The sequence below is a fragment of the Coregonus clupeaformis genome, chromosome 8 (genome assembly GCF_020615455.1).
Source record: "Coregonus clupeaformis isolate EN_2021a chromosome 8, ASM2061545v1, whole genome shotgun sequence".
NCBI lineage: Eukaryota > Metazoa > Chordata > Actinopteri > Salmoniformes > Salmonidae > Coregonus > Coregonus clupeaformis.
This window is the reverse complement of record NC_059199.1, coordinates 9,424,457-9,446,096: the sequence shown is the minus strand read 5'-3', so window position 1 is coordinate 9,446,096 and position 21,640 is coordinate 9,424,457. Positions and strand designations below refer to the sequence as shown.

The 21,640-nt window shown below is 47.0% G+C and overlaps 1 protein-coding gene and 1 long non-coding RNA gene across 2 annotated transcripts; both read right to left on the bottom strand.

Annotated features, from left to right (window-relative positions):
- Positions 1-5,694: 5,694 nt before the first annotated feature.
- LOC121571073 lies at positions 5,695-12,183 on the bottom strand. Its single transcript, XR_006001642.1, has 4 exons — positions 12,143-12,183; positions 11,712-12,047; positions 8,770-8,883; positions 5,695-6,053 (listed from the first exon to the last, which is right to left on the bottom strand). It is a non-coding gene; the product is annotated as an uncharacterized LOC121571073 (long non-coding RNA).
- A 2,969-nt stretch (positions 12,184-15,152) lies between these two features.
- Positions 15,153-20,348, bottom strand: LOC121571006 (nucleolar protein dao-5). Its single transcript, XM_041882239.1, has 5 exons — positions 19,242-20,348; positions 17,553-17,621; positions 15,849-17,339; positions 15,495-15,683; positions 15,153-15,272 (listed from the first exon to the last, which is right to left on the bottom strand). Exons 1-5 carry the CDS (start codon positions 20,346-20,348, stop codon positions 15,153-15,155), a joined length of 2,976 nt encoding a protein of 991 aa, XP_041738173.1.
- Between the last annotated feature and the right edge of the window lie 1,292 nt (positions 20,349-21,640).

Here is a 21,640-nt window from a genome sequence, read left to right as displayed (position 1 = left end):
GATAAGCTATAGACCAAATTATGAGCTATAGACCAAATTATGAGCTATAGTCCAAATGATAAGCTATAGTCCAAATGATGAGCTATAGTCCAAATGATAAGCTTTGGTCCAAATGATGAGCTATAGTCCAAATGATAAGCTTTGGTCCAAATGATGAGCTATAGACCAAATGATGAGCTATAGACCAAATGATAAGCTATAGTCCAAATGATAAGCTATAGTCCAAATGATAAGCTATAGTCCAAATGATAAGCTATAGTCCAAATGATAAGCTATAGACCAAATGATAAGCTATAGTCCAAATGATAAGCTATAGACCAAATGATGAGCTATAGTCCAAATGATGAGCTATAGTCCAAATGATAAGCTATAGTCCAAATGATAAGCTATAGTCCAAATTATAAGCTATAGACCAAATTATGAGCTATAGACCAAATTATGAGCTATAGTCCAAATGATAAGCTATAGTCCAAATGATGAGCTATAGTCCAAATGATAAGCTTTGGTCCAAATGATGAGCTATAGTCCAAATGATAAGCTATAGTCCAAATGATAAGCTATAGTCCAAATGATAAGCTATAGACCAAATTATGAGCTGTAGTCCAAATGATGAGCTATAGTCCAAATGATGAGCTATAGTCCAAATGATGAGCTAAAGTCCAAATGATAAGCTATAGTCCAAATGATAAGCTATAGTCCAAATGATAAGCTATAGTCCAAATGATAAGCTATAGACCAAATGATGAGCTATAGTCCAAATGATGAGCTATAGTCCAAATGATGAGCTATAGTCCAAATGATGAGCTAAAGTCCAAATGATAAGCTATAGTCCAAATTATAAGCTATAGTCCAAATGATAAGCTATAGTCCAAATGATAAGCTATAGTCCAAATGATAAGCTATAGTCCAAATAATAAGCTATAGTCCAAATGATAAGCTATAGTCCAAATGATAAGCTATAGTCCAAATGATAAGCTATAGACCAAATTATGAGCTATAGACCAAATTATGAGCTATAGTCCAAATGATAAGCTATAGTCCAAATGATGAGCTATAGTCCAAATGATAAGCTTTGGTCCAAATGATGAACTATAGTCCAAATGATAAGCTTTGGTCCAAATGATGAGCTATAGACCAAATGATGAGCTATAGACCAAATGATAAGCTATAGTCCAAATGATAAGCTATAGTCCAAATGATAAGCTATAGTCCAAATGATAAGCTATAGTCCAAATGATAAGCTATAGACCAAATGATAAGCTATAGTCCAAATGATAAGCTATAGACCAAATGATGAGCTATAGTCCAAATGATGAGCTATAGTCCAAATGATAAGCTATAGTCCAAATGATAAGCTATAGACCAAATGATAAGCTATAGTCCAAATGATGAGCTATAGTCCAAATGATAAGCTATAGTCCAAATGATAAGCTATAGTCCAAATGATAAGCTATAGTCCAATTGATAAGCTATAGTCCAAATGATAAGCTATAGTCCAAATGATAAGCTTTGGTCCAAATGATAAGCTATAGACCAAATGATGAGCTATAGTCCAAATGATAAGCTATAGACCAAATGATGAGCTATAGTCCAAAGTGTTGTAGCTAATAAGTAAAGTCCAAGATAAGTTGAAGTTGGAAGCGGCAGGTAGCTTAGTGGTTAAGAGCGTTGTGCCAGTAACCGAAAGGTCGCTGGTTCTAATCCCTGAGCCGACTAGGTGACAAATCTGTCGATGTGCCCTTGAGCAAGGCACTTAACCCTAATTGCTCCAGTAAATCGCTCTGGATAAGAGTGTCTGCTAAATGACGTAAAATGTAAGTTGAGTTTTTCTCTGGCTTCCCTAGTCGGAGTCAAGATATCTCCTTCTCCCTCTCTCACACACACACATTATCTTAGGACTACCCCCCAGCTCCAGGGTCACACCCTGCGGGCCCAAAGGAAATCTCTACATTTCCTCCCTCTTCCTCTCTCTCTTCCTCTTGCTCTTCCATAGCCTCAGTCAAGCAGTAGACGCCACCTAGCTGCCTAAAAACTGCAACAGCAAACTAAAACAAACTATCTTATCCCTGGCCAGCTTTTCCATGAGACGTGTCTAATGCTAAAGGCTAAGCTATTATGTTTGGTCAGAATAACCACAACAAGAGCATGTCATAACAGTACAGTGTGAAGATATGCAGAAACAGATTCTCCAATAGAAATCCCCCATCACGCTTGTAGGTGATGTCATGGCGACGGTGGCTAGCTAAAACCATAGATATCCTGTTAAACACTAGAGGGGAAATGTCATCAACCCTCAAAGTTCCAGAATTGGGGGGTGAAAATGGCAGCCATATTGGTCAGGTAGAAATCCAAACCAGTCTAATTGGAATTAATGATTTTACTAACGCAGGAAAATAAAAGGCATGTCATATATCAGAAATTGTGTAATAGAATCTAAAATATTGTCATATAATTATAAATACCATTTATATGGGTTCTATACCATTTATATGTAATAATATACACCTTCCTAATGTTTGGGTTGTACCCCCCTTGCCCTCGGAACAGCCTCAATTCGTCAGGGCATGGACTCTACAAGGTGCTGAAAGCATTCCATAGGGATGCTGGCCCATGTTGACTAAAATGCTTCCCACAGTTGTGTCAAGTTGGCTGGATGTCCTTTGGGTGGTGGACCATTCTTGATACACACGGGAAACTGTTGCGAGTGAAAAACCCAGCAGAGTTGCAGTTCCTTCCAAACTCAAACCGGTGCGCCTGGCACCTACTACCATACCCCGTTCAAAGGCACTGAAATATTTTGTCTTGCCCATTCACCCTCTGAATTGGACACATACACAATCCATGTCTCAAGGCTTTAAAATCCTTCTTTAACCCGTCTCCTCCCCTCCATCTACACTGATTGAAGTGGATTTAACAGGTGACATCCATAAGGGATCATAGCTTTCACCTGGTCAGTCTATATCATGGAAAGAGCAGGTATGTTTTATACACTCAGTGTAAACAGACCATAAATGTCAACGTGTTTGTTTTTCTTGGAAAGCTGTGAGTGCTGTCATATGATACATTATCAGTGCTTGTTGCATTTACAACTTAGTCCTATCATCAACTGATTTCAGCCAGTGTATGACTGTGGATTGACTGCATTGTTTCAATGGAATGTTTGAATATTTTCTGATATACAGTGCCTTCAGAAAGGATTCACACCCATTGACTTTTTCCACATTTCGTTGTGTTAGAGCCTGAATTAAAAATATGATTAAATTGACATGTTGTGTCACTGGCCTACACACACACACAATACCCCATAATGTCATAGTGGAATTACGTTTTCAACATTTTTACAAATTAATGAAAAATGAAAAGCTGAAAGGTCTTAAGTCAATACGTATTCAACCTTTTGTTATGGCAAGCCTAAATAAGTTCAGGAGTAAATTTGGCTTAACAAGTCACATAATAAGCTGCAGTAGTGTTTAACACTACTGCAGATAGCACTACTGGGTGATCTGAAAAGTCATAGTCAATCGATCAATAATATAATAATACTTTTAGCAAAGATGTTTATTTTCAATTCACAAACTGTAGAAACAATGAGAATAGAAAGGTTCAGAACTTTGGAAAACATCACAGTACAGTTGAAATATATATGGCAAATAGAAATCCTATATGGATATGCACAAGGCTGGGATGGGCTACAGGACAATAGGCAAGCAGCATGGTGAGAAGGCAACAACTGTTGGCGCAATTATTAGAAAATGGAAGAAGTTCAAGATGACGGTCAATCACCCTCGGTCTGGGGCTCCATGCAAGATCTCACCTCGTGGGGCATCAATGATCATAAGGAAGGTGAGGGATCAGCCCAGAACTACACGGCAGGACCTGGTCAATGACCTGAAGAGAGCTGGGACCACAGTCTCAAAGAAAACCATTAGTAACACACTACGCCATCATGGATTAAAATCCTGCAGCGCACGCAAGGTCCCCCTGCTCAAGCCAGCGCATGTCCAGGCCCGTCTGAAGTTTGCCAATGACCATCTGGATGATCCAGAGGAGGAATGGGAGAAGGTCATGTGGTCTGATGAGACAAAAATAGAGCTTTTTGGTCTAAACTCCACTCGCCGTGTTTGGAGGAAGAAGAAGGATGAGTACAACCCCAAGAACACCATCCCAACCGTGAAGCATGGAGGTGGAACCATCATTCTTTGGGGATGCTTTTCTGCAAAGGGGACAGGACGGCTGCACCGTATTGAGGGGAGAATGGATGGGGCCATGACCGAGGGTGATTGACCGACATCTTGAACTTCTTCCATCTTCCTAATAATTGCGCCAACAGTTGTTGAGTGGGGAACAGGAGGGCTTCTTAAAGAAAAACTAACAGGTCTGTGAGAGCCGGAATTCTTACTGGTTGGTAGGTGATCAAATACTAATGTCATGCAATAAAATGCAAATTAATTACTTAAAAATCATACAATGTGATTTTCTGGATTTTTGTTTTAGATTCCGTCTCTCACGGTTGAAGTGTACCTATGATAAAAATGACAGACCTCTACATGCTTTGTAAGTAGGAAAACCTGCAAAATCGGCAGTGTATCAAATACTTGTTCTCCCCACTGTATCACAGGGGGGGACCAGGGGGGACGAACGTAGAGAACTCATGCAGGAGTTCTGGAGCCCATTATAGGAGAATTTCAGAACCATCTGAGGAAGCGGTGATCAGGTTTAGCTAGCCGTTTCCCAGACAACCGTAACTGTTTACTGTAGCCTAGGCAACAGGCCCTAATTAAGGAAGTGAACTCTTAAAGTGCAAATGGGAGAAAAAACATTCATGGAGGCATCAGACATGGAGTTTGTACGCGTGAATGTGTGTGCCGGTTGTCAATCCTCCAGCTATTAATAGATTGACCCAGTGTACTGGAAGGCATGCCCGTCTACTCCTAACCCACCTCTGGCCCCTTACCCCTTTAGACCAGGGTTCTTCAATTCCGGTCCTGGAGGGCCGAAACACTTCTGTTTTTTTTATTTCTACCTGGTAGTTAATTGCACTCACCTGGTGTCCCAGGTCTGAATTAGCCACTGATTAGAAGGAGAGGATGAAAAACAGAGGTGTTTCGGCCCTCCAGGACCGGAATTGAAGAACCCTGGTGTAGACACCAGGCTACGGTGAATCTGAGAGGATTGGATAGGTATTAACAATGGAATGCTACATTTGACCTCAGCCCCTACATCTGATATGCTCAGATATGTTACATCATAGCGGCTATATCATCAGTGCTCAGTCCTAGTAACAGTTATTGATGTCTCTAAAAGCTCCTCTGTATAGTTTCCTCCCCTCATTGATTTCCTCTTCAGTGATGGAGGATCATGATTTGTTTGCCGTCGCAAAACATTTTGCTATGATGTGCACCAGTGGTGTAAAGTACTTAAGTAAAAATACTTTAAAGTAATACTTAAGTAGTTTTTTGGGGGGTATCTGTACTTTACTATTTATATTTTAGACAACTTTTACTTTTACTTTACTACATTCCTAAAGAAAAGTATGTATTTTTTACACCATACATTTCCCTGACACCCAAAAGTACTCGTTACATTTATAACGCTTAGCAGGCCATTCACCCCAACAGACACCAATCTACAACCTGCATCAAGCCATTCACCCCAACAGATACCCTTCTTAAGACCGACCACCAGACAACATAGTGTTTTTAATAAAACAAATTTATTATTTTCTCCTTATACATACATTATGTCTTGTCTCTGCTGACTGAGTTTCTCTGGTTAAATTAAACAGAAGTTTAATGATATTCAAATCCAAAAAGCAAATAAACAAATCCATTAAACTAAAATCTCTGTCATATTATATGGTGTGTGGCCTGTGTCCCAAATGGCCCCTTATTCCATTTCAACCGGAGCACTATGGAGTCTGGTCCAAAGTAGTGCACTATGTTGGGAAAATGGTCACATTTGAGACAGATCCAGGGTGAGGTCAGGGGTCATTTGGAGGCGGAGCCTTGGCTAGAACCTCCTGCTTGTTGCTTCTGACGCTTCAGGTAATATTTCTGGACAGAGATGGAGGGAGGGAGAGAGAGGGAGGGAGGGAGGGGGGAGAGAGGGAGACGGAAGGGGGAGGGGGGAGAGGGAGAGGGGGAGATGTAAAGACATAAGGGAAGTAATTTTTCAATGAGCTTTAGTGAAATGATCCACAGAATACTAGACACAGAAACTAACAGCAGCCTATTTTCAAAGCCTATGTCAGATACTCCAGTGAGTGTAATTGGCTCTAGTGAGTCTAATTGGCTCCAGTGAGTCTAATTGGCTCCAGTGAGTCTAATTGGCTCCAGTGAGTGTAATTGGCTCCAGTGAGTCTAATTGGCTCCAGTGAGTGTAATTGGCTCCAGTGAGTCTAATTGGCTCCAGTGAGTGTAATTGGCTCCAGTGAGTGTAATTGGCTCCAGTGAGTCTAATTGGCTCCAGTGAGTGTAATTGGCTCCAGTGAGTCTAATTGGCTCCAGTGAGTGTAATTGGCTCCAGTGAGTCTAATTGGCTCCAGTGAGTGTAATTGGCTCCAGTGAGTGTAATTGGCTCCAGTGAGTGTAATTGGCTCCAGTGAGTGTAATTGGCTCCAGTGAGTGTAATTGGCTCCAGTGAGTCTAATTGGCTCCAGTGAGTGTAATTGGCTCCAGTGAGTGTAATTGGCTCCAGTGAGTGTAATTGGCTCCAGTGAGTGTAATTGGCTCCAGTGAGTCTAATTGGCTCCAGTGAGTGTAATTGGCTCCAGTGAGTCTAATTGGCTCCAGTGAGTCTAATTGGCTCCAGTGAGTGTAATTGGCTCCAGTGAGTGTAATTGGCTCCAGTGAGTCTAATTGGTTACAGTGAGTGTAATTGGCTCCAGTGAGTCTAATTGGCTCCAGTGAGTGTAATTGGCTCCAGTGAGTGTAATTGGCTCCAGTGAGTGTAATTGGCTCCAGTGAGTCTAATTGGCTCCAGTGAGTGTAATTGGCTCCAGTGAGTGTAATTGGCTCCAGTGAGTCTAATTGGCTCCAGTGAGTGTAATTGGCTCCAGTGAGTGTAATTGGCTCCAGTGAGTCTAATTGGCTCCAGTGAGTGTAATTGGCTCCAGTGAGTCTAATTGGCTCCAGTGAGTGTAATTGGCTCCAGTGAGTCTAATTGGCTCCAGTGAGTGTAATTGGCTCCAGTGAGTGTAATTGGCTCCTGTGAGTGTAATTGGCTCCAGTGAGTGTAATTGGCTCCAGTGAGTCTAATTGGCTCCTGTGAGTGTAATTGGCTCCAGTGAGTGTAATTGGCTCCAGTGAGTCTAATTGGCTCCAGTGAGTCTAATTGGCTCCAGTGAGTGTAATTGGCTCCAGTGAGTCTAATTGGCTCCAGTGAGTGTAATTGGCTCCAGTGAGTGTAATTGGTTACAGTGAGTCTAATTGGCTCCAGTGAGTGTAATTGGCTCCAGTGAGTCTAATTGGCTCCAGTGAGTGTAATTGGCTCCAGTGAGTCTAATTGGCTCCAGTGAGTGTAATTGGCTCCAGTGAGTGTAATTGGCTCCAGTGAGTCTAATTGGCTCCAGTGAGTCTAATTGGCTCCAGTGAGTCTAATTGGCTCCAGTGAGTCTAATTGGCTCCAGTGAGTCTAATTGGCTCCAGTGAGTCTAATTGGCTCCAGTGAGTGTAATTGGTTACAGTGAGTCTAATTGGCTCCAGTGAGTGTAATTGGCTCCAGTGAGTGTAATTGGCTCCAGTGAGTCTAATTGGCTCCTGTGAGTGTAATTGGCTCCAGTGAGTGTAATTGGCTCCAGTGAGTCTAATTGGCTCCAGTGAGTCTAATTGGCTCCAGTGAGTGTAATTGGCTCCAGTGAGTCTAATTGGCTCCAGTGAGTGTAATTGGCTCCAGTGAGTGTAATTGGTTACAGTGAGTCTAATTGGCTCCAGTGAGTGTAATTGGCTCCAGTGAGTCTAATTGGCTCCAGTGAGTGTAATTGGCTCCAGTGAGTCTAATTGGCTCCAGTGAGTGTAATTGGCTCCAGTGAGTGTAATTGGCTCCAGTGAGTCTAATTGGCTCCAGTGAGTCTAATTGGCTCCAGTGAGTCTAATTGGCTCCAGTGAGTCTAATTGGCTCCAGTGAGTCTAATTGGCTCCAGTGAGTGTAATTGGTTACAGTGAGTCTAATTGGCTCCAGTGAGTGTAATTGGCTCCAGTGAGTGTAATTGGCTCCAGTGAGTCTAATTGGCTCCAGTGAGTGTAATTGGCTCCAGTGAGTCTAATTGGCTCCAGTGAGTGTAATGTGCTCCGATATTAGAAGTTTAGAAATAAAGTTTAGAAATAAAGTGGAGGTACTGCAGGACCCCCTGCAGTACCTCCACAGACCGCTAGTTGAATAACCTTAACTAACTAACTAATCACGTTTATACCTGTATGTAGAGAGAGAGAGAGAGAGAGAGAGAGAGAGAGAGAGAGAGAGAGAGAGAGAGAGAGAGAGAGAGAGAGAGAGAGAGAGAGAGAGAGAGAGAGAGAGAGAGAGAGAGAGAGATGAAGAGTGAGAGAGAGAGAGAGAGAGAGAGAGAGAGAGAGAGAGAGAGAGAGAGAGAGAGAGAGAGAGAGAGACAGAGAGAAAGAGTGAGAGAAAGAGAGAGAGAAAGAGAGAGAGAGAGAGAGAGGGAGGGAGAGGAGGGGAGAGAGAGATGAGGGAGTGAGTGAGTGTCAGCCAAACCTGATACCTTGTAAGTGGCGGATAATTACAGAGTGGGTGGGTGTGTACCAGCTATATCACCTATAGGGTTGTCAGGGGTGAAGGGAGGCAGTTTGAAGTCTGTGATCAGAGGAGACTCAGAACGACAACGCTTTGATTCAGACTCCTCTTCCTCTCTTCTCTGTTTACGGTCTTCTAGAGAGATGGAGGGAGGGGAAGGGAGACCGGGAGAGCGAGGGAGGGGTAGAGAGAGGGGGAGAAATGATTTTATTTAGAATCATTACTCAGATCATAACACCATAGTTAATTATAATAAAATTAAATAACACCAGTGTGTAAATGTAGTTATACAGTGCATTCGGAAAGTATTCAGACCCCTTGACTTTTTCCACATTTTGTTACGTTACAGCCTTATTCTAAAATGGATTAAATAGTTTTTTTTCCCCCTCAATCTACACACAATACCCCATAATGACAAAGCAAAAACAGTGTATTGTAAATTTTTTCAAATGTATTACAAATAAAACACTGAAATATCACATTTACATAAGTATTCAGACCCTTTACTCAGTACTTTGTTGAAGCACCTTTGGCAGCGATTACATGACAGTGGTTCCAAACTTCTTCCATTTAAGAATGATGGAGGCCACTGTGTTCTTGGGGACCTTCAATGCTGCAGAAATGTTGTGGTACCGTTCCCCAGATCTGTACCTCGACACAATCCTGTCTCGGAGCTCTACGGACAATTCCTTCAACCTCATGACTTGGTTTTTGTTCTGACATGCACTGTCAACTGTGGGACCTTATATAGACAGGTGTGTGCCATTCCAAATCACGTCCAATCAATTAAATTTACCACAGGTGGTGTCACGACTTCCTCCGAAGCTGCCTCCTCTCCTTGTTCGGGCAGGCTTCGGCGTTCGTCGTCACCGGCCTTCTAGCCACTGCCGCTCCTCATCTCATCATTCCATTTGTTTTGTCTTGTTTATTACACACACCTGGTTCATATCCCCTCATCAGTACCGGTATAAGTGTTCCCTCTGCCCCCTTGTCCTGGTTCCTATCCCCTCATCAGTACCTGTATAAGTGTTCCCTCTGCCCCCTTGTCATTGTGGGGGATTGTTTATTGTGGAGGACAGTGAAGCTCGGTGGAGCTCCGTGTATTTTGTATCGCCGGGATATTTCCCCGTGTGTCTTGTATTTTCCAGTGCGCCTGTTTTGCCCACTGGAGTGTTTTTGACGCATTACTGCGTAACTCTGTATTTGCGGAATAAAGCATGCTATTCTGTGATTTACCCTCCTGCGCCTGACTCCTTCAACATCACATCATCACAGGTGGACTCCAGTCAAGTTGTAGAAACATCTCAAGGATGATCAATGGAAACAGGATGCACCTGAGATCAATTTTGAGTCTCATAGCAAAGTGTCTGAATACTAAGGTCTGTCTGTTTTTTTTATTTTTATAAATTACTGTATTTTCCGCACTATAAGGCGCACTTAAAAGCCTTTAATTTTCTCAAAAAACGACAGTGCGCCTTATAATCCGGAGCGCCTTATATATGGATCAATTGGTTAATTGGTTGATCCATACTGGTTGTACACGGCGCTCAAGGCGCTCTGTCAAAATGTTTCAGTATGAAAAACCAATAAAAACAATTTAATAATAATGAAATGTTTCAGTACGACTGGTAAACTACAAAGCCGCACCGCTTGCAGCATTACGGCTACCGTAGTCAGTAAACACCGGTACTGTGCTTACTCACAGTCCCACACCACTTGTGTGTGTATAAAGACCCCCAAAATTGTTGTCAGAACGCTTAATAAAGTTTGACTTTATCTGACTGTTTTGTTGACATTCCCTTTAGCACAGCTCCATCTAGTGGATGCATAACGCAACCCCAGACTGCAGTCTCTTCTATTCTATGCGCCTTATAATCCGGTGCGCCCTATATATGAAAACTCTTCTAAAATAGGCCATTCATTGAAGGTGCGCCTTATAGTGCGGAAAATACGGTAGCTAAACATTCTAAAAACCTGTTTTCTCCTTTGTCATTATGGGGTATTGTGTGTAGATTGATGAGGGGGCAAAAATGATTTAATCCATTTTAGAATAAGGCTGTAACGTAACAAAATGTGCAAAAAGTCAAGGGGTCTGAATCCTTTCCGAATGCACTGTATGTTGCCGTTGCTATCAACACACAACAATCACCAAAGCCTTCATCACCAAGTGGTCAGCTATTAGAGAGCAGATACCATTTAGAGACAGCTGTTTGAGGCCAGATACCATTTAGAGACAGCTGTTTGAGGCCAGATACCATTTAGAGACAGCTATTAGAGGCCAGATACCATTTAGAGACAGCTGATGCCAGCCATTGAAAACGACTAGAACTGACTTGCAGTTTCCGTGGCCAGCAATCATCTCTATCACATCAGCTAAATATGACACTAATAAACTGATATTCCCTTTTCTACTGGAATAAAATACTGATGTCATTTAGGGGCTCCCGAGTGGCGCAGCGGTCTAAGGCACTGCATCTCCGTGCTTGAGGCGTCACTACAGACCCCCTGGTTCGATTCCAGGCTGTATCACAACCGGCCGTGATTGGGAGTCCCATAGGGCGGCGCACAATTGGCCCAGCGTCGTCCGGGTTTGGCCCGGTGTAGGCCGTCATTGTAAATAAGAATTTGTTCTTAACTGACTTGCCTAGTTAAATAAAAAAAATTAAGTGATATTTAGGATATTCTCTTCACTGGCAGCTGTTGGCACCAAATCTTAAACAAAAGTTACAATCTAGTCACAGTGTGAATTAGAAAATAATTATTATGGCCAAGACGGAGACAAATTGATCACGGCTCATCTGAAGATCGCAAAGTAGAATTTGGCGTTCCACAAGGTTCTGTGCTTGGCCCCTTATTATTATACATGTTCCCGTCTGGAAATGTTACCCGCAGACATGACTTCCTTTCCCCCTGTGTGTGTGTGTGTGTGTGTGTGTGTGTGTGTGTGTGTGTGTGTGTGTTACCTTTGAGTGCTGTTGTTCTGGAATCAGTCTTGCCATCAGTGATATCTGCCGTCTCCTGTTTCCCCTCCAGACTCTGATTCTCAGTGGGGTCAGGCTGCGTCTCCTGCCCAGCCGAGGAGGCCTCCAGGCTGGGTTGGTCTGCTGGGGCTTCAGCCTCTTTCTCTTGGAGGTATGGAACTGAGGCAGAGGCAGCTGGTTGGCTGTCCACCTCTGAGGTCACATCATCTTGGACCAATGAGGAGGGAGTGTCAAGTGAAGTGGGCGGGGCTGATGCTTCAGGGGCTGCAGTAGGCTCCTCTTTGGTCCTCCCCCTCGTTCCTCTCGTTGATTTCCTCGCTGTGAAATGAGACGAGGGAAAAGGAAAGAATGAATGAGAAAATGAAGGAATACATTTCAATGCTATAATTGGTGTGTGGGTGTCTTCCTCTCACCAGGGGTCTGTTGTCCTCTCTTCCTCCACCCTCCTCCTCTCCAGGGAGTACCAGCTTCCTCCTCCTCCTCCTCCTCCTCCTCCTCCTTCTCCTCCTCCTCCTCTCCCACCTCGTCCACGGTCACAAAGTTCATTCTCCAGATTTCCTCCATGCCCCTGCCGTCCTCCTCCACCCTGGGAGACCCTGTAGCTTCCACTAGAGGAGAGACGGGGTTAGAGGAGCAGACACACACACACAGGAGCAGACACACACACACATGAGCAGACACACACACACACACAGGAGCAGACACACACACACAGGACCAGACACACACACACACACACAGGAGCAGACACACACACACACACACACAGGAGCAGACACACACACACACACACAGGAGCAGACACACACACACACACAGGAGCAGACACACACACACACAGGAGCAGACACACACAGGAGCAGACACACACACAGGAGCAGACACACACACACACACAGGAGCAGACACACACACACACAGGAGCAGACACACACACACACACACACAGGAGCAGACACACACACACAGGAGCAGACACACACACACACACACAGGAGCAGACACACACACACACAGGAGCAGACACACACACACAGGAGCAGACACACACAGGAGCAGACACACACACAGGAGCAGACACACACACACACACACAGGAGCAGACACACACACACACAGGAGCAGACACACACAGGAGCAGACACACACACAGGAGCAGACACACACACACACACACACACAGGAGCAGACACACACACACAGGAGCAGACACACACACACACACACACACAGGAGCAGACACACACACACACACACACAGGAGCAGACACACACACACACACAGGAGCAGACACACACACACAGGAGCAGACACACACAGGAGCAGACACACACACACACACACACACACACACAGGAGCAGACACACACACACACACAGGAGCAGACACACACACACACACAGGAGCAGACACACACACACAGGAGCAGACACACACACACACACAGGAGCAGACACACACACACACACAGGAGCAGACACACACACACAGGAGCAGACACACACACACACACAGGAGCAGACACACACACACAGGAGCAGACACACACACACACACAGGAGCAGACAGACACACACAGGAGCAGACACACACACACACACAGGAGCAGACAGACACACACAGGAGCAGACACACACACACAGACAGGAGCAGACACACACACACAGGAGCAGACACACACACACAGGAGCAGACACACACACACACAGGAGCAGACACACACACACACACACACAGGAGCAGACACACACACACACACAGGAGCAGACACACACACACACAGGAGCAGACAGACACACACAGGAGCAGACACACACACACAGGAGCAGACACACACACACACACACAGGAGCAGACACACACACACACAGGAGCAGACACACACACACAGGAGCAGACACACACACACACACAGGAGCAGACACACACACACAGGAGCAGACACACACACACAGGAGCAGACACACACACACACACAGGAGCAGACACACACACACACAGGAGCAGACACACACACACAGGAGCAGACACACACACACACACAGGAGCAGACACACACACAGGAGCAGACACACACACACAGGAGCAGACACACACACACACACACAGGAGCAGACACACACAGGAGCAGTTCTTACAGACACAGTCACTCTGTTCTAACAGACACACAGTCACTCTGTTCTAACAGACACACATAGTCACTCTGTTCTAACAGACACACAGTCACTCTGTTCTAACAGAGACAGTCACTCTGTTCTAACAGACACAGTCACTCTGTTCTAACAGACACACATAGTCACTCTGTTCTAACAGACACACAGTCACTCTGTTCTAACAGACACACAGTCACTCTGCTCTAACAGACACACTCACTTTGTTCTAACAGACACACAGTCACTCTGTTCTAACAGACACACAGTCACTCTGTTCTAACAGACACACGGTGACTCTGTTCTAACAGACACACAGTCACTCTTTTCTAACAGACACACAGTCACTCTGTTCTAACAGACACACAGTCACTCTTTTCTAACACACACTCACTTTGTTCTAACATACACACAAAGTCACTCTATTCTAACAGACACACACAGTCACTCTATTCTAACAGACCATCACAGTCACTCTGTTCCGACACACACAGTCACTCTGTTCCGACACACACAGTAACTCTGTTCTAACAGACACACAGTCACTCTGTTCTAACAGACACACAGTCACTCTGTTCTAACATACATAAAGTCACAATGTTCTAACAGACACACAGTCACTCTTTTCTAACACACACTCACTTTGTTCTAACAGACACACAAAGTCACTCTATTCTAACAGACACACACAGTCACTCTATTCTAACAGACCATCACAGTCACTCTGTTCCGACACACAGTCACTCTGTTCCGACACACACAGTCACTCTGTTCTAACAGACATACAGTCACTCTGTTCTAACAGACACACAGTCACTCTGTTCTAACAGACACAGTCACTCTGTTCTAACAGACACACAGTCACTCTGTTCTAACAGACACACAGTCACTCTGTTCTAACAGACACACATTCACTCTGTTCTAACAGACACACACAGTCACTCTGTTCTAAGACACACACAGTCACTCTGTTCTAACAGACACACAGTCACTCTGTTCTAACAGACACACAGTCACTCTGTTCTAACAGACATACAGTCACTCTGTTCTAACAGACACACAGTCACTCTGTTCTAACATACACAGTCACTCTGTTCTAACAGACACAGTCACTCTGTTCTAACAGACACACAGTCACTCTGTTCTAACAGACACACATAGTCACTCTGTTCTAACAGTAACACAGTCACTCTGTTCTAACAGACACACAGTCACTCTGTTCTAACAGACACACCGTCACTCTGTTCTAACAGACACACAGTCACTCTGTTCTAACAGACACCTGTACCTGTGTTGTCAGTGTGCTGGGTCTGTGCTGGTTCAGGAAACGTCTGGGGCTGCTCTTCCTCCATCTCATCATCACCTCCAGCCTCATCCAGGATGACCAGAGTCTGATAGGAGAGAGGTCAAAGGATGGGGATGTAGTGTGCATGATTGGGTGAGAGAGAGAGAGAGAGAGAGAGAGAGAGAGAGAGAGAGAGAGAGAGAGAGAGAGAGAGAGAGAGAGAGAGACAGAGACAGAGACAGAGACAGAGACAGAGAGAGAGAGAGAGAGAGAGATAGATAGATCGAGATCCAAGCAGACAAAAAGAAAGCAGTAGATGTTTCCTGACCTCTGGGTTGAAGGAGTTTCCTGATTCGTCCTCCTGGCTGAAGGGGTGTGCCTCCGGGCTAGGCCCCTCCCCTCCTTCCTCGCCAACGATCTCATCCAGAGTGACCAATGCTTGAAGGTCTGCCTCAGTTATTCCGTTCTCCCGATCCCTCGCTCCCTCCTCTCCTCCCTCATCCCCCTCTCCTCCAATCTCGTCCAGAGTCACCAACCCTTCCGTATCCGCACCGACCCTCTCCCTCTCCCTCTCCCTCCCCCTCTCCCTCCACCTCTCCTTGCTCCTCTCCCGCTCTCTACTCCTCCTCCTCTCCTTCCCTCTCTCCTTCTCCCGTTCCCTCTCTCGCTGTTTCTCCTTCACTAGTTTCTGTTTCTTCATCAGCTCTTCCTCTTCGGCAGCGTCGTCAGGGTAATTCTCCTCTTCCTCACTCACCTCATCCAAGGTGACAAGGTTAGTCTTTTTGTGGGTAGCCCACTCTGTCTCCACTGTGGGGGTCTGTACCTTTTCATGGGTTTGGGGTATCTTCTTACCATCCTTCTTTTGAAGTGTCATATTACCCTTACCCGTTTTGTAACCCTCTTTTTGGGGTTTTGAGGTACCCTTAGATTCAGTAGTATGGTTGTCCAGAGCTTCCTTCGTATCCATCTCTCTGGGTAGAGAATCTCTTCGGTCTTCAGTGTCTTCTACAGAGTCCAGTATGTGGAAAGCAGATTCTTCTTCGTCTTCGGATATGTCTTGGCGTTCCTCTAGAGTAGTTTGGAGCTCCTGGGAACCCGTAGATTCGGAGGCTGCAGTCGCCTGGTAACCCAGAGATAGAGATCCAGACTGTTCTTGAGTGTCTTGGCTGTACTCTTCTCTGTCATCCACGGTTTCGTCGAGTATCTGGAAACCGCCATTTTCTTCTTCGGGTACTTTGTCAACAAGTGATTGGGGCACCTGGTGACCGGACACTGTCTCCCCCTCTTGTAGTTCTAGGGTCTTATGAAGGTCTTGCTCCTTAGCTGGGGCAGACGGAGCAGTCCGAACAAGCTCCAGTGGACAGGCTCCATTCTGAGCCTCGGTACCCAGAATTGAGGCACCTTTTTCAGCCTGGGCCTTCTCCTCGCTCCCGTCTACCTCTGGAGGTTTTTCAGCTGTAGTCTCCATATCGCTCTCTGACCCAGCACTGTCCCCTTCCTTGTTCGCTGGCACTGCAATTTCCAACACTGACACCTTGTGGCCAGATGACGGTAATGCACCCTCTGTGTCACTTCCCTTTGTGACCACTACTTTCTCTACCGACTGAGCAGCGGCTGCTTCGGCCATTGGCTGAGACAGAAGCTCCACGGGAACAGGCTCCGCCTCCACCTGGACTGTGGCGTCATCGTTGCCGACAGTTTCCTGGGTTTCTGCGGCTTCGGTTGCTACAACAGCAGAAGCGGCTGATGACCTGGTCTTGCGTCCAGAGGTGGCAGTTGGTTGAGGTTTCGCCGCATGCGTTATTTTGGCGGCTGCTGCGTCTTTTCGTGGAGTCTTCTGGCCAAGGGGGGTAGAGGTAGAAGAGGAGGGGGTGGGAGTGCTTTTGGATGGAGGTGTCTCTTTCTCCTGCTCCCGGCTACATTTCCTAGTAGAAGTTGGGGTATCTGGGGTACCCCTCTTGCGTTTGGACGATCGTTCCGACCTTTCCGAGGCCCTACCTTGGGTCTTGTGTGATGGAGATGATGGCTCTGGTGGGATGGTGTTGTCAGCCTCGTCCCCTTCCACCTCGTCCACGGTGACAAACTCATCCGTGTTGAACTGGTCCAGGTCGAAGGGGTTGGCTTCACCTGGGACGACGTCAGATGTGAACTCATCCGCCACGTAGCCGGTACCCTGTGGTATGAGAGGATGGTGAATCCATTGAATTAATCAATCGATCGTTATTCCGCCAAGTTCAACAGAAGTGCTGTAGTTTGAATCAGATGTATGTAAGAGAGCAATGCGTAAATGAAAACCAAATCCAACAGCTTGCTACAACAGATTGCAGTAGTTTGGATTCTGTACATTACTATTTGAATGGTGTATTTTTATAAATCTTATGCTCACCTTTCTCTCTGGAGCGTCCTTATATCTAGACTCACTCCTAGAGGACTGGTTCGTTTTACTGCTGTGGCTCTGTGGGACAAACAGAAACATTACATCTCAGCAATAGAAAGAAATCATGTCAACACCTCATTTAGACTTTTAACAATACCTGCACTTAAGGATATAATCTGAATATAAAAAATACATCCACCATCACTCCTGATTTCTCCTTCTTCTACTTTGTTCCTCTCTGCTCCTCCCCCTACCCTCCTTCTCTTACTTTGTTCCTCTCTGCTCCTCCCCCTACCCTCCTTCTCTTACTTTGCTCCTCTCCTCCTCCCCCTACCCTCCTTCTCTTACTTTGTTCCTCTCTGCTCCTCCCCCTACCCTCCTTCTCTTACGTTGTTCCTCTCTGCTCCTCCCCCTACCCTCCTTCTCTTACATTGTTCCTCTCTGCTCCTCCCCCTACCCTCCTTCTCTTACGTTGTTCCTCTCTGCTCCTCCCCCTACCCTCCTTCTCTTACGTTGTTCCTCTCTGCTCCTCCCCCTACCCTCCTTCTCTTACGTTGTTCCTCTCTGCTCCTCCCCCTACCCTCCTTCTCCTACTTTGTTCCTCTCTGCTCCTCCCCCTACCCTCCTTCTCCTACTTTGTTCCTCTCTCCTCCTCCCCCTACCCTCCTTCTCCTACTTTGTTCCTCTCTCCTCCTCCCCCCTACCCTCCTTCTCCTACTTTGTTCCTCTCTCCTCCTCCCCCCTACCCTCCTTCTCCTACTTTGTTCCTCTCTGCTCCTCCCCCCTACCCTCCTTCTCCTACTTTGTTCCTCTCTGCTCCTCCCCCCTACCCTCCTTCTCCTACTTTGTTCCTCTCTCCTCCTCCCCCCTACCCTCCTTCTCCTACTTTGTTCCTCTCTCCTCCTCCCCTCCTTCTCCTACTTTGTTCCTCTCTCCTCCTCCCCCTACCCTCCTTCTCCTACTTTGTTCCTCTCTCCTCCTCCCCCTACCCTCCTTCTCCTACTTTGTTCCTCTCTCCTCCTCCCCCTACCCTCCTTCTCTTACGTTGTTCCTCTCTGCTCCTCCCCCTACCCTCCTCCTCTTACTTTGTTCCTCTCTGCTCCTCCTCCTACCCTCCTTCTCTTACGTTGTTCCTCTCTGCTCCTCCCCCTACCCTCCTTCTCCTACTTTGTTCCTCTCTGCTCCTCCCCCTACCCTCCTTCTCCTACTTTGTTCCTCTCTGCTCCTCCCCCTACCCTCCTTCTTCTACTTTGTTCCTCTCTGCTCCTCCCCCTACCCTCCTTCTCCTACTTTGTTCCTCTCTGCTCCTCCCCCTACCCTCCTTCTCCTACTTTGTTCCTCTCTGCTCCTCCCCCTACCCTCCTTCTCCTACTTTGTTCCTCTCTGCTCCTCCCCCTACCCTCCTTCTCTTACTTTGTTCCTCTCTGCTCCTCCCCCTACCCTCCTTCTCCTACTTTGCTCCTCTCCTCCTCCCCCTACCCTCCTTCTCCTACTTTGTTCCTCTCTGCTCCTCCCCCTACCCTCCTTCTCCTACTTTGTTCCTCTCTGCTCCTCCCCCTACCCTCCTTCTCCTACTTTGTTCCTCTCTGCTCCTCCCCCTACCCTCCTTCTCCTACTTTGTTCCTCTCTGCTCCTCCCCCTACCCTCCTTCTCCTACGTTGTTCCTCTCTGCTCCTCCCCCTACCCTCCTTCTCTTACTTTGTTCCTCTCCTCCTCCCCTCTCCTCCCCTTCTTTTTGGCAGGGCTGCCGTCCCGCCTGCTGCTCCTGAGGGAGCCAGAAGAGGAGCTAGAGGAGTTGCCGTGTCTCGACGTCGGAGGACCCTGCTCCTCCTCGGAGGCCGCCCGCCTGCTTCTATGCCTGGAAGAGTCTATCCTTTCTGGGGAAGAATGGTCCCCGCGCCGGCCTCTTCCTCCATAGCCTTCGGACTTCCCCTGGTTCTTCTCTGGTTGTCCAGAGCCTGAAGGTGGTTTCTTTGCTCCTTCTGTCTGTGTTGTGGTCTTCTTAGCTGGTGTGGTTGGAGGCTTTTTATCTGTCTGTGACTTCTCAGGTTGTGGCTTTTTTTTCTTGTCGAAAACCGCAGGTCTATTTTTCTCCTCTTTTTGAGTCTGCGTTGGCGTCACGGTCTTCTTCTCTGGTTGAGCTGGGGCCTGGTTCAGTTCTCCAGCCGGGGTCTTGGTCTCCCCCTTCTCCCCAGCTACGGGGCTCTTCTTGTCGGATAGAGGCTTGGCCTGGCACCCCTCTCCCTGGTCCTGTGTCTGGTTCTGTCCTTGTTCCTCAGCTAGTCTCTCCATGCGGTGTTGGTGCACTGCTGCCTCCAGGGCCTTGAGGATCTCCTGAGTTACCGTTGGGAAGTCTAACGGTTTGTCTTCACCTTTTACCGACACCGGGAGAGCTACGGGGACAGAGGCTGAAGTTACAGGTGTTTGTGCTGGTACAGAGTCAGCAACGCTGTCAGAGTCGACGGGATTGATGACATCATTAACGTCAACATTGTTGGTAACAGCGTGATTGGTAGCGGTTGCTATGGTTTCTCCATTCTTGCAATCCCGTTTAGCGGCTATGACAGCAACGTTTTGGCTTTGGCCGTTGTCGGTTGTCATCGGGTCAACAGGTTCCATGTTGACTTGACTTGGTTCTGTTGCGGTCACGGTCATCATGGTTTCATTGACCGCTGTAATGACACCACTACCCTGTTGTGTGACCTCAGTTAGAACTGGTTTGGGTTCAGCTGTGATCTCGTTGGTCGAGACGACGCCGTCGCTGCTCTGGGTTTCCATGGCGACCTCTTCCTCGGGAGCGGACATGGTAACCGTAGGTTCCTTGTTTTCGTTCGCACCTTTAGCTACAGGCTTCTTGCCTTCGACCGCCTTCTTCTTGGCTTTGGTGCTGAAATGACACAAATAGGCATAAATTAAAGTAAGTGACGTTGACATGCACACCAAGTCTATCAGTCTAAATGTAGGAGTACAACATAATGGCCAGGAGTTGTTCCCTGAACAGGAAAAACTCGGGGCCCTAGTTGTATCCAACAGGGACATATGTAGACGGCTAGTAGAGGGCTTCACGGGTCCAAAAAGGACCTGGGGCTTTCCCATCAGGACCTGGGGCTTTCCCATCAGGACCTGGGGCTTTCCCATCAGGACCTGGGGCTTTCCCATCAGGACCTGGGGTATCATGAAAAAATATATATAAAGTCCCGTTCTGAACGGACCCGAGGACAACTAGACACGCTCCATATAGACCTGATGGGATCCAGACCCAGTCTGATCCAATCCCAGTGAGGGAAACAGCAGAAAAGTCCATTTTTAATCTACTTTATGAACCGGAGCTGATAAAGCACGAGGGAGAGGAGGTAGAGAGAGAGGAGGGAGAGGAGGGAGAGGAGGGAGAGAGAGAGGTGAGAGAGAAGGGAGAGGAGGGAGAGAGAGAGGAGAGAGAGAAGGGAGAGGAGGGAGAGGAGGGAGAGAGAGAGGAGAGGAGGGAGAGAGAGAGGTGAGAGAGAAGGGAGAGGAGGGAGAGGAGGGAGAGAGAGAGGAGAGGAGGGAGAGAGAGAGGAGAGAGAGGAGGGAGAGGGAGAGAGAGGTGAGAGAGAAGGGAGAGGAGGGAGAGGAGGGAGAGAGAGAGGAGAGAGAGGAGGGAGAGGAGGGAGAGAGAGAGGTGAGAGAGGAGGGGAGGAGGGAGAGGAGGTAGAGAGAGAGGAGAGAGAGGAGAGAGAGGAGAGAGAGGAGGGGAGGAGGGAGAGAGAGAGGTGAGAGAGGAGGGGAGGAGAGAGAGGAGGGAGAGAGAGAGGAGAGAGAGGAGGGGAGGAGGGAGAGGAGGTAGAGAGAGAGGAGAGAGAGGAGGAGAGGAGGGAGAAGAGAGGAGGAGAGAGAGGAGAGGAGGGAGGGAGGGAGGGAGAGAGGAGAGAGAGGAGGGAGAGGAGGTAGAGAGAGAGGAGAGAGAGGAGGTGAGGAGAAGAGAGGAGGGAGAGAGAGAGATGTAACACTCTATCAAGGGGCCGTGCTGTGTGTGTAGCTACTGAGTGTGAGCGAGTGACACAGGGAACAGGGAGGGAGAGACGCAACCAACCAAGCAGACTCGCGCTATAGTAGACTAA